Source organism: Heliangelus exortis, chromosome 2 (assembly GCF_036169615.1).
Source record: "Heliangelus exortis chromosome 2, bHelExo1.hap1, whole genome shotgun sequence".
NCBI classification, from domain to species: Eukaryota; Metazoa; Chordata; class Aves; order Apodiformes; family Trochilidae; genus Heliangelus; species Heliangelus exortis.
In genome coordinates this window covers 40,066,299-40,080,262 of record NC_092423.1, presented here as the reverse complement: position 1 = coordinate 40,080,262, position 13,964 = coordinate 40,066,299, and the positions used below count along the sequence as shown (strand labels likewise).

General features: G+C 36.6%; 1 protein-coding gene across 7 annotated transcripts in view; it reads right to left on the bottom strand.

Annotated features, from left to right (window-relative positions):
* The window catches only part of OSBPL3 (oxysterol binding protein like 3), an 84,832-nt gene that overhangs the window by 41,555 nt on the left and 29,313 nt on the right, over positions 1 to 13,964 (bottom strand). For all 7 annotated transcript variants that reach the window (XM_071735679.1, XM_071735680.1, XM_071735683.1 and 4 more), the window contains one exon: positions 4,625 to 4,863. In XM_071735679.1, the coding sequence (XP_071591780.1) occupies positions 4,625 to 4,717 (93 nt within the window). In that variant the 5' untranslated portion in view covers positions 4,718 to 4,863. The remainder of the gene's footprint in view (positions 1 to 4,624; positions 4,864 to 13,964) is intronic.

The following is a 13,964-nucleotide window of genomic DNA, read 5'->3' as shown; positions in this document are numbered from 1 at the left end:
ATTTTGTTTTGCAAGAGATCTGACATGTCATTTAATGAGGAAGAAGTGTCATCTGGCTGTTGCTGGGAGCAGCTGCAGAAGAGAAAGAAAACTGCTTACTCTCTAAAATGAAGCCAAATAGATCAGACTGGTCAGTTATCATCTGTTCTCATCTGTCTGAAACAGAAGAGCAAACTGGAGATTTAGGATTTTCTGAGAGCAATGGAAGCATTCACATTATGCTCAGTTTTGCAGATTCCTATCCCGCAATAGGGAATGCAGAGAGATAATCCAAAACACAGCACTAAGTTAAAAAAAAAAAAAAATTAAAAACCCCACAAAACCCCCAAAAACCCCAAACTCCCAAATGAAATGCATTAACAATTCTAGCATAAGTTGGATGCCCAGATTAGTAGTGTCTTAAGGTTCCAATCCTAAAAAATATTTTGTATCATTATGGGCCAGTATCTGCACAAAATGATCAATACTGCATTTGCTTCCCAGCAGAAATTTAGCTTGAGACCAAAGAAGGAACATACTCTTTACTTTTCTTATATCCAGAGGCACTTATGTCAGATCACCCCTGAAAATTCACCCTGTAGTTCATACTTGGCTTAAGCCTGCTCTGTGACTGGGAAAAAAAGAGCCTACCACTTTGGTTTTCAGAGATAAGTCTGCCATTAAGCAGCTGTAGTAATTCTCTTTATTTAATAAGTTCAAACCCTCCTCTTTTCCAACATTCTGTACCACACGAGTCCTCAAGGTGAATCATTTCAGGAGATGGAATAAAGTAATAGGTTTGAATGGCTCTCAGACCAATGCTTGCACTTGAAGCTTCCTGAATGAAACAGATGACAGTGCCAGACTTTCCTCCTGTATCAAATGCAGTCAGTTGTACCAAATATTTAAAGCTCCAAAAATAGAAGCTTGCTTTGTGGAGGATAAGGGTTGGCATCAGCTGCAACTAAAGCATTTGTTACGGCTGATAAAACTGGCAGAAATTATTTAATTTTCTTTTTTAGAACACGAGTTTTTTTAACATAAAGCCGGCATAAAGCTTTTCTTTACTGAATTTATTTTAAAAGTTAGATAACATATTAGACTTAAAAATAACTACCACAATATATCTACCTTTGATTGCAGGTCAATTTAAATTTAAAGATCAACACCAATTTTCTTTCCTCACAAAACACAGTTTGAGTTGTGGTTTTGTGGAAGAGATCTGTTTCCATGACTGAAGAAGAGGGGGGCAGAGAAAAGGAGAAAAGCAGTGAGGTGGGATGTAACAGTACCCTCCGACCTGCTTTGGGGCTTCAAGGTGAAGGTGAACTCTAATTTCTTCAGTTCACATGGCAAATGTGTTCTATCTGGCAGAAAAAGAGCACCAACTTTAGCAAAGGAAGGAGGAGGTCTCTCAAAGTCCTGCAGCCCTGCTTAAGTCAACTCTTTTTTGGCACAGTGGCCCATCTTCTGCATCACAGGACTCTACTTCTGCTCTACATCACTGACACACATTGCTCTGCAGAAAGCAATAACTACACTTGAGTGGGCACAGCAGCCTTGTACTACAGGGGTTCCATATTCCAATCTTATGTAGCTTACTAGGTGGGTACTATACTTCCCCCACTATTTGGGGGGGAAACAAATCACCTGTCCAGGTCCTTTCCTCTGTGCATTTCAGAATTGCTTTGCACTTAATCAGATTTCAAGAACTGCTGTGTCAGATCAGCAGCACAGATAAAAGCAGCTGTCAGACAAATCTGTCATTAACCTGCAAGACATGAGGATAGTCCCTGAAAGAGGCACAAGTGTTTGATGGAAGAATAAGGAGCCCTCCATGAAGCAAAAAGTTGAAGCAAGTATCAGTAACAGTATTACCTATAGCCTTCTACCAGGGCTTTGGAAAAACAAAACCAAACAAAAAAAGCAAACCAAAAAACCCCAAATCACCAAACCACACCCCAACAAAATCTGCAGTGATTTTTTCAAGTGGAGGATTTTTAAACAGATTTCTAGAACTTGACATTGTTGCTGTTTTCTTAACAAAACACCTGAAGTGCTGTCATTTAAAATAACATGCAGATGAAAAGGGCAAACTAGTTAACTCTCAGATGGTGGCATCAGTCATCATCCCCAGTCTTGTCAGCCTTGAGTAGGTGGATATTAGTAGTGATTGACTGTGAAGCTCAAATTTACCAATACAAGAAGCTGAGTGAGAAAAGAAACAATTAACAATATAAACAAAACCCATAAATGACCCAAGGAAGTTATATTCAAATTAGTATCCAGTGTATACTGCACAGGGTATTAAAATATTCTCAAGCAAAACAGTTTGCTCTGTAAACTGCAAGACAACTCTGCAGTGAACAGTCATGTGAAAAACATTGAAAGAGCCTCTTTGAATAAAAGCAGGAACAGCAATACACAGCCATATAAATAAACACTGACAATACTGAAAGAAATTGTGACTAGAATTTTTTTCTTCTGCCTAAATTTTGCTGCTTTGAAGAAATATCTTTAAACCATTTCAGTAGATGCAAATAGTTATAGGATAAACTTGAAAGTCATTGTGCTAGGTAAACAAGGAAACAGAGAAAGTATTAAAGAATTCCTTATAAATATAGAAAACCCTATATAAAAGTAAACCCTATATAAAAGTAAAAATACAAGAAAAAACAGTGGTGCCCTAAAAAGCACATAAAATTTCTGAAAAAGATGTTTGTAAAAGTTCAGACTGCATAGAAAAAGCAAACAAACAGGGTTTTTAGCCCTGCTTAGTGATCACTCCCCAGCATATAGCAAATCACACAGTCTCCCCAATTTCTGTGGGCTTGTCCTCAATCATTAACACCCCCTGAAAACACAGACAATCAGGCAACTGATGTAGGCTTCCTAGGTGTGAAAGTATATTATTACTTACTTGACATTGCAACAACTGACCATGAAAAGATTAATAATGAAAGATGGATCAAATTGGAGATACTTACCACAGTGCCCCATATTCTTACAAAAAACCACTGTATTGTCCTTCAATAGACATTGGGAAACTACTACTTATTCTTCCATTTAGCTTGGCTTGATAGGTGCATGAGGCAATTTATCATCTGCCTGACTATAATGAATGAGCATGGATGTACCAGGAATACAAACAAAACACCAAGTTGCACCTCTCACCTTGATCAGGTATATCTTGCACTTTTGTGTGAGGATCAAATACTAAAACTTTTGGGACTGACAAGATAGTATTAAACCTTACAAATTATTCCTTTTCTTCACAGAGAGCAGGTGATGGATAAGAAATGGTGATGGATAAGAGATGAGAACCCCTAATAATAGTATCAAAAGCCTGAGCTAGCCAACAGATTTAACCATGTGAAATGGCAATAATAGAGAGGTTTTTGCAGAAATTGCTTCTGCAATATATAACACACCAGTGGATTTAGTCATGTTCACGTGAAACTTTTTATTTAAATACTACATGATAACCCTTGTTAAATCTGAACTGCTAAAACAGAATGTACCAAATGTTTTAAATTGCGCTTTTTAAAATATAATCTTTTAACAAGAATGTTAAAAGTAATGTTGCAGGAAAAGAAAAAAAGGTATCTTGAAAGCAAGAATGTATTTGCACTGTGTACTAGAAATGTACAGCATTTATTACACAGCACTTAAAAAAGCATAAACTGTTCAGATATTTGCCTTGCCAATTCCATGTATAGGGCCAAAAGTCCAAAAAAAACAAGTGGTAGTTCAAAACACAGCTGAGGTCTCCAAAGCTTTTTTGGGACTGGGATGCTCAATTCCAACTAAAATTTCAACCCGAGGCAGCTACAAAAGCTTCAGTAAATCAGCATCCATACTAATAAAAGTTTATTTTATGCGTATTGCTCATTATTTTGCAAGCATGGATTATATGCTTAAAGTTCATTCTCATTGTGGCTGCAAGTTAATATTTCATGCTCACAAACAAGAGCTGTCTTCAGGAGTTTCACTCGTCAGGAGCAAACACTCATAGATATGTTTTTTAAACTTTAATGCTTAAAGAATAGCATTATCTCTGCAGAAAACAAAAAAACTTCTGCATTAGGCATCCAGATGCATCATGATACACAAATTCTTGTTTTCCTAACTATGTTTCCACAGCAACAAACAGCACACACTGGCATTCATAGGCACTTTTTCATTGTCAAAGAGGTGTTATGCCAACTTTCAGCAAAATGCATTCTCTTTTGCACATGTGTACGTATCTTTCTCTGGAACCTTGAAACAAGCAGAGCAGTAGCACCATATACCTTACAGGGAAAGTTCAGAATTTCAGGATCAAACTACTGAGACCCAGCTGCTAAAGCAGCAATATTTCAGTATAAAGACACCATACATCCAACATGATAAAAATTCACTATTAGCATTCCAGTTTTACTAGTCCCTGCTATTCTGTAACGTGGGTTTACTGCATTTAACTCAAAACAAGATGCTACCAACAAAACAAACACATGAAAACAACTGAGTAAGGAAAAGAGAGAAGTGGTGAATAAAACAAGCAAATCACAGAAAAACAGAGTTCAAGAGAGTCACCAATATTCAAGAGTAAAGTAACAGCTGATCTTAGCAATGCTTTCAGTTTGACTGAAAAAGTTTGTATTACCTGTCGACTTCCCTGCTTGGAGGAGCAGCTGCTAGTACTTCTTGAAGGTGACAACATTTTCTGGGATACCCCAAAGCTTTTTTCTTCACTCATGATCCAATACCATTTGTTTTACATGAGCTTACTTAGAACACTATTAAAAGGTAATTCAAAAAACACGAAGATTTCTGAGAGAAGCACAGCACTCATCCTTCACACAAATGCAGACCAGTGGCATGATCTGCATCCCCCAGAAAGTCCTAAAAGGAAAAAGAAAAACAAAAAGCCAAGTTATCAGATGCCATCTCTTACTGACATCCTGTGACATGAATCATGACATTTTAATAAAGTAATAAATAAATTGTAATAAATAAATTGCCTTTGGTAATACAAGCTTACTGCTTTATTGTAAACTGCTAGAAATTAATTCAACAATCATGTTAAGGTAAATCTAAGGTACTAATTTAAAGAGGAACAATAAGAATTTTGGATCCTAAATGCATTAATTGCCACAATTTATTCAGAGGACAAAGTACAGTATCAACCATATTTAAAAATATCTAGATTACTAATAATATTAATATGCACTCAGAATATAATAAATATATCTACAAAAAGAACAAAAACATCCTCAAAATGAGAAGAAAACATCAGATAAAATGTCTCACAAAAGGATGGTAACCAAAAATAAACTATATTTTTCCAGTTCCTCGATAGTTTAAACAAATAAGCATAGTTTCAGGATGTAAGGGGGGAAAAAAACCCACCCAAACCTTTATATATAAGAGAAATAAATAGAAGTAGTGAGTGTGCAAACTTAGCTGCATAGAGCTGTGTATGACCCCGCTTACGTGGAATAAGGAAGTTGTAACTATTATCACATCATTTGTCTCAGTCAATGACTGGAAGAATAATTAGCAGTCTGTTTAATAACAGTGCTGTTCACACCATATGCAAATAAATGCTATGCCAGGAATTCCCAATAAAGGATTTCCAGTGTGGGCAAGAGTTGTCATGGTAACTGATTTTTTTTTTTTTTTAACCAAACAGAGGAAATAACAGAAGGGTGATGGTTTCCAAAACTTGGGGTAGTGGATGAGCTTTTTGAATTGTGTACCACTTCACAATTTGTTGTCTTGGGCAAGGAATTTGCAGACTTGGAAGAGTACAATAATCTCCACTGAAGAATGCAAGGAAGTTTCCACAATGAGATGAGAAATTTAATTGAGGAAACAAGGGAGGCAGGATTTCACATTCACCTCACTTGCACTGCCAGAACACTCCTGAACTGGGCACTCATTGGTAATTCAGGTTTGCTTCGGGTTTTTTTTTGGTTTTGTTTTTTTTTTTGAGAGAGAATTTTAGGAGTTAAGTCTCCTTAGATAAAACAAGAAAACAAACAAGAAAACAAACAAGAAAACAAACAAGAAAACAAACAAGAAAACAAACAAGAAAACAAACAAGAAAACAAACAAGAAAACAAAACTAACTACAAAACCAGGTGCTATATTTAAGAGTAAGGTAACAGTATGCTGCAGAAAACATCTATCCCTACTGTTGTAGTCTGAAGCATCCAAATTCCAAAAACCTTTCCCAGTCTACAGTGCCTCTTTGGCAATATAGTTTGCTGTACCATTTCAACCAATATGCCCTTTTTTTCACCTGAAACAAAATCTCCCTTCATGACATTCACCTTATCCTAGTTAGGAATACTTAATTACCCCTGAAGCAAACCTATGCTCAGCATCAGCAATGAAACAGCCTCAGTCTCCAAAAGTCAGGGGAGAAAACCAGATCTGCTGGGGCTCTTTCACGTGTGAGTCAGCTTGGCAATTATTTTCAGGTACCAGCAGACAGGTACAAAGGTAGGAAACCCAATGCAAGAGATGAAAAAAAAAATAGAACAACTCAGCAATGTGCTATCAAGGTCTGATTCAGGAGTAGGGCATGAGTTTCATACTGAAATTACAACTGAGATCAGGAAAATTGTGTTTTGGAGAAGGTAGAGTCACTTCCTGTCTGGAAGACAAACCTGTGTGGCACTTCATTAAGGACTGGCACCTTTAATAGGTATAGATTTATCTCGTGCAGATTTTTAATTGGGGACATATGCTTCAGGTTCAATACATTTGGGTCATCCCCATGCCACAGGACAGCCTCAGAATGGTGTTTGTTCCCACTTCTCCTCTGGAGCACAGAGTACTACTTACTTTGGTGTATTCCAAAAAGACAAATCAAAGGCGTGAGGCTGAGGCGAATCCAAATAAATTTAGGACAGGAATTTCACAGATGCCAAGTATTGGCCTAATTCTTCTCTATCAATTCAACAGCAGCAAAAGTAGGCCAAGAGTACTTTTGCAGATGACCTCGACAGGTTCATTTTAAAGAATTAAGAATATCTGAGTATCAAATATTATTTATAGCTACTATATACTAAGCCCATAGACAGCACTTACCTCTACTTATCATGTCTTACTAAAAGCATTATCATTCTACCTCAATTAAAGCTAATGTAAATATATGATAATGTGCACTACAGAAATACCTATTTTTTTTAATAAGAAGTACCATCCCGAGTTGCCTACAAACCTTTAAAATTGCATAGATTCAAAGCAACTTCTCAATATCATAACTCATCCCTCAAAACTCTCAAGGCTTACAGCAAAGTCCAAGTTTTTTCATATCTCACAAAAGAAAGGCAGAAATTCAGAGAGAAAAAAAATGGAAAACTGCAGTAAAAGAATCAACATTATGCAATTATTTTAGTTATGGCTCTGGAGGAAAAATAAACTTTAACAGCTGCCTCTGAGCTGATTCAGCAGTGAAAGAACACTGAAGAGAGACTATGAGCAGCAAAACTGGAAATATATATCTCATTCTGTAACTGTAGTCAATTCAGGTTTTGTGGAAAGAAGAACAGGAACAACAGAAACCCTACTGAAAACAGTGCTGAAAGCTTTGCTCTGTAGCTATTAAATTATTAAGTTACATTCATTGATATCCACCTGGATAAAGAAAGCAACAATCTTTTCCAAGTTATGCTTTTCATGGCTTTCTCTGTTTAGTTCAAATTGTCAGCTTTTATCTATCCCAGTGTCTCATCTGGCACAAAAAGGGAAAGAATTGCATATAGACTACAGACCATTATGTATAAGTTCTGAAGATGTATTTCAAGAAGGGTGTTAGCTGTTCTTGAATTACCATAAGATTCATACTGTTGAATCACACAATCACTACACAATTACTGTACTGTTGCTAGCTATTCTCTTTACAGAAAAAAACTTTAATAACAAACAAAATGGTTTAAAAGCACTAAGCTATTAAAACTAACTTCGAAAGGAAAAGTTCAAACAATTTCAGGAGACTAACACTGGAAATATTTTAGAGCTGCTTTCCATCAGATAAGTGCTGTCTCTAGACATCAATCAAATCACAACCTCTCAAGCAGGTGCTTCATTAGCCATAGGCACATATTACTCTCTGAAATAGTTCATGATGCAAAGAATCTGGCACTTTCATCTAGACCACCTCCTTAAGGAGGCTTTTGTAGTAATTAAATAATGTATTTCAGTAACCCAAAAGAGGAAAATTTAGTTCAAAAAAACCTCTAATTGTCTAATCAAGAGATTCAGATAAAATGGGAAAAAGAAAGAGCTAGACAAATAACAAATACACCAGATTATGTTTCATGTGTAATGTTCATCACTTGGTGAAAGAAAGCCTTGGATGTTCTAGTATATAGGAAGAAAAACATACATAACACAAAAAAATTACAGAAACAAATCAGTAGACTACATCCCAAGAAAGACATCTAAGACAAACATGCTACAATGTCAAGTCTAGTAAGACTCTCCTGAAAGCAACTACCAGTTTCAGTAATGCTTTGGGAAAATTATTCAATCCTCCTATTAGAAAAATCCTACATAAATTCAGAAATAGGTCACTTATCATCCTGGGACATAAGTATATATAAAACCACATCTCCCTTACATCCACCATAGAAATTGACCATCATACTGCATGCAACATGATTCACTTTTACTATACAATCTTGACACTGGTTCCACCGTTCGGAAGATCTGCAATATATAAAACTTGTATTAAAAAAACTTGCTGGGTGTGTATATTCTAGAAAGATATGCTAAAAATCTTGGTGACTTAGCAATACAGAAAATACATGGAGAAATGGCTGTATTATTACGGTAATTAGCCAGCTGTCACACCACCTTTTTCACCCAACATTTAATCATTGTCGAGAATTGTAAATAATAGGACTGACCTAGCTCTCAATCTGGTTCTAAATAATTAATCCCTCTTCCCCCACCCCCCTCCTCTTATTGGAAGGAGACTTGCCCAGGGACAGCTTGCCAGCTCATGGCTCTCTAACAGGAGCTAACAAACTGAGTGGGTTCCCATATGCCCCCCTGGCTCTCAGCATGACTCTCCCAGACTTGACTGAGAAGCCAGAGGCTGGGGGACCGCAGGAACCGGTTTGGTTTGTGACCCAGTAACAGAAAGGTGCACAGTCTGCAGAAAATAGCAGCTACCAAGCTGTCATCAAATGCTGCACTGGCAGCACATCCCCTGCATACAGCAGTGCTAAGGATGCAGACAGTCCTCGCTGTGCTTAATTAATAAAGAAGCAGAGGGTCTGTTTACACTGGAAGTGCTATTCATCTCGAGAAGACTTTACAAGTGGAAAGGCAAAGGATGATCCTGCAATAGAAGAGAGGTTTCTTATCATTTCAGTGAGGAAAGTAACAGGCACATGGTATCATTTTACAGTCTGTACTAAAAACCTTGGAAAGGCCCATCTGTTAGTCGTAATGTCCCAGAGCTGGTAGGAGTGGAAACACTGCCATCAGAGCTTTGGCACATGCTTGGTTACCTTTCCCTTTTCCGCTGTTACTATTTAAAACTTTGCTTTATTAACTAAAAAAAAAAAAAAAAAATCCTCCACTATGCCTCAAGGCTTCTTCCTTTTTAAAATTTCATTCATTATTGCTAAAACACTACTGAAATATAAACTGTTTGCTTTCCTAGATTCAGTTTTAATAGGCACAATATTAGATCCGGGAGTCAGCGTTCTCCTGTGAAAGTGTCTGTCAGTCTGCCAGTGTGTAGTAATCCAAAATATTAAAACAGCAATGCCTGCACATCAAGAAAAAGACATCACCTCCCTTTCAAGTCATTTACAGCATCCACATAACACCATATCAGATGGTCATGTTGTGACCTGATAAGCTGCATAATGCTGCGAGATGCATAAACCTATCAAAGCTAACATCAAACAAGAGATTTTTATTAAACCAGCTGAAATAGTTGGCTTAACTATGAAGATAGAAACCCTGGGGTTTTACCTAAAAGAGTAAATAGGACTACTGGAAGAGTTTTGGTGGCACAGGAATAATCCTCACTCAAGTCTGAAGAAAAACATTATTGTGTACATCTGACCAGAAAACACAAGAGATGCAGAAAAGCTAGACGCCACATCAACAAGTGGCAGGATCCACCAACAGATCTTTGTTCTCTCTGATGTGATGTTTTACTTTGCACACCTTGGCATCATTACTTTCTGAAAAAACCAAAACAAACCCAAAATCAAAAACAAACCAAGCAAAAAACTAGGGTCCCATTCCTAGAAATCTTTTTTTCCATAAAACACTGGAAGTGTCGTATATGTCTTGTGTATGTCACTTCTAAAAGAAAAAAGTTACAAAGGAAACAAAATTCCCTTTGAGAATATTAAGGGCTTCTCCTTTATAAGCAGGCCTGTTAGCTCAAAATTTAAATCTCATTAACTTTAATGATGATGGTAACAAGATGCAGTTCTTCCTAGGACACACGGAAATTCATTTATGTGCTTTATAAAGTATAATGACCACGAGTTAGGAAAATGTTACTTTTCTTCTTGCTCGACTTACGCTATCTTTAGAGCCTTCTGTCTTTCAGCCCATTCCAGTACATCTTTTTCAGTGTACTTTACAACATCAGTATTTATAAATGCAGAACTACAGCTTTCTTTTAAATATTATGTCTTCACAGAACATCTGTCATATTAAAGGAGCTTGAAATATCAATACAGGTGTATAGTCCCCTGCTCAAGGCCAGGCAGTTAATAGCACAGCAGTGTTAACCCTTTCTAGCATAATCTTAGGAGAGGAGCCACTAATTTCCCAACCTTGTGCTGTTGTGGGAAACAATGTGTATAAAGTATACTGAGGACAATTAGTACTACTAGAGCTAAGTATTTTTGTTATTATTAATGTCAGAAGTTAAGAGTGCATTAACTCCAAGCTTACAGTGGAGGAAAAAAAAATGTGCTTCCTTTCAATAAAAATTAAAAGTGTTCAGGCTTGAGCTGGTTGTCTTCAAGGACAGACAGGGCAATGCCTGCAACTGTCGTTTTTGCTTGGAAACATGCATCATGTACATATGCAGGTGACAAGAACTGTGAGAAGCAGATGATCTTGGAAGATTCTACATCACAGTTGCTCGTAAATCCATTCATATTTATGATTGTAACAAACACCTGGACAATGGGAGCCAGAGGAGAGGTTCTACAGATCAGGTTTTCTGCAATTTTATCCTCATGTCATTGGATAAAAGATCCATTGAAAGCGATCTAGAGGAGAGATGCAAGATGGGGGAAACCAGATTATAAATCTGAATGTTTATATGAAATGTTTTGCCCAAGTAATATGAAATTGGAAAGTATCAATCACAATAGCTGGGTCAGCCAAAGGTGACACAGCCTAGAGATGAAGGCCTCCAACTATGTTAAGAGGACAGCAATAAAAGGGATCCTTCTCCCCACCTCAAATGATGAAACCTCATCATCACCTTCTCAATTTCTGAAATGCTGGAGGAGAACATGTATCCAGCAAGGGTCACCATAGAGGCTCTTCTTGGACAGAGATAGTAAGTGAACCTTTGACCTTGAGAAAGGAAGAAAACGAACACAAAGCTGCAGAAGCGGAAGCCATTCTCAAGAAAAACAGAAGGTCCATTTCAGAGTCAGGGCTTTCACATCAGGTCTTGTCCTGCCACTGTCTACCTCCAACAGAGCACAGACTAAAATCAAGTTAGGAAGTTGGTCAAAAGAGGAAAGCTCCAATTAAGACTCTGAATAATTTAACACTATTACAGACATCCCAGAACAAGGAATATGTACAGGGTTTTAATGCACGTTTGTTTATACAAGTCTACTATACATGCTTGCTTATACAAGCATCACGTCTCAATGTAAAAACATGATCTGCCTCCAACAACAGAGCTCAGAGTTAATGCAAAGCTGCTGAGAACTTTTATGGGTCTCATTATCTGCTCAGTGCCTTCACTAAAATGTTAGAACTCAAATTCATATTCACTTTTAAAGCTGCCAATGCAGTTAATGAAATTCTTGCTCCCTAGCAATGTGTTAGTGCCCCTCTTCTGGAGACTAGTAGTCCTCCTGCCAAAAATAAATTAAAAATAGTAATCACAGGAGCCCTCCCTAACTCATTTCAGCAGAGATCCATTTGTCACAGGGGATAGTTCACATAGTTTATTTTGGCCAAAATGCAGGGATGATCATTACCAGCTTATCAGTAACAAAGTGGAAGCAGTACTATTTTCAACTTATCCAGACAGATGTGAAAAAGATACTCTGTCTCTAATCCTACATTTAGATTCTCACTAGTGCAAGCTGCTAGGTATCTATTTCAAATTAATTTAATATGCACCAAAAAAAAAAAAAAAAAAAAAAGAAATTCCTCATGACTGTGGTAGCTTCAGCTAAACTCCCATTCTCAAACATTTTTAGAGGTATAAAAGATCCAAGGTTTTAATTAGGATAGCTCAGCAATACGGAGTGAATAATTTACAAAGAACTTGATTTAAGCTCAATGAAAGGGTGCTACCTCTTCACAATCCATATTTGTTATTTCTAATTAGTACACTATTTTTTCAACCCTAGTTCCAGTCACTGTATACAGGCTATAGAGACAGCAGACAACAACATGAAGAATTTTGTAATGTTTTCAGGCTAATGTCTTGATTGCATCAAAGCATTTTTGAGGTTGGTTATACCTGAACTGCAACTAACAACTGGATTTTAATTATAGGCTACAAAAGCAGCAACAAACAGAAGCATTTAAGTGATGTGGATTACCCTTCATCTGCTTAATATTACAAGAGTGTCACCATTCTTGGTCTTTGCCTTCTCTCTCTTCTGTCTCCTCCTAGCCTGTCACATTTTTGTGTTTGTTTCTAAAATGCTAACATATGGCACTGGCTTTTCTAGACCATCAGGACTCAAAAAAAAAAAATTCAACCTGTGGTTAATTATCAGTAGTGCAGCATAAAGTGCATCTGACATACTTAAACAAGATATTTTTCATGATTTTTCACATAATGCACCTATTTTTTTAGAGAAAAGAACTAAAAGGGAGGGGGACCAGTATTTTTAATAAAATTATGCATAAATTAATAATGTGAACTTGCAGGAAGCATAATATTGAAAGCTAATTTCTTAAGAGATGGCAGTTGTGCCCACTTCACCCATGCTGACATATATATTTTATCCTTTACTTTCATTAATTTTCTTCTTCTAGTGGTTGCATTTTCCACAATTTTGCCATCAAGAGATACTTTTAGGATAAAAGGCCTGAGAAACTCATTCAAGTATTTTTACATGGCAAAATACAGAATGCATAAAGAAGGAAAACACCTTTACAAAGCTTATGCCATAAAATTGCTTTTTTGATATAAAAATGTCTTTTCAAAGGCTGCTTAAGACCAAAACTCTGCATACAAAGTTTTTGCCAAGTCTTCACCCCAAAACTTGAAGCTTGCACACATTAAAATATTTTCATAACACACATTTTCTTTGAGAAAAATACAACTGTGATACAGACAGTTAAAACAAGCATTATTTTATTCTATGCATTTAATTGTGAAAAGATAGAAAAATTAAATGCATGTAGAAAGCATAGCGCTGGAGAAGGAATGTAAAAAACAACAAACAAACAAGCAAACCCCAAACAACTTTACTGTGAATGGTAATTTGTCAAGATAATTTAAAATTTCAATTTAAAATGCACCCAACCTTTTCTCCTACGCATTATATTACACTGGTTTTGAGAACACATTATAAAACATGTCAAAAATAATCAAATCCTTTACTTTTGTTATGCCAAAAAGACAAGAATTTATATGGAACATCACATTAAAGATTAATCTTGTAATGACCAATGGCAGTTGGAAGGGGTATAGCGTATATAAGTTGTATCATAAGCAATTGCAGTTTTCCTGACTTCTGTATTTAAATATTAGAAAATAAGTCAACTTTCCATCCTAGGAGCTGCAGTCCCCCAGCTCC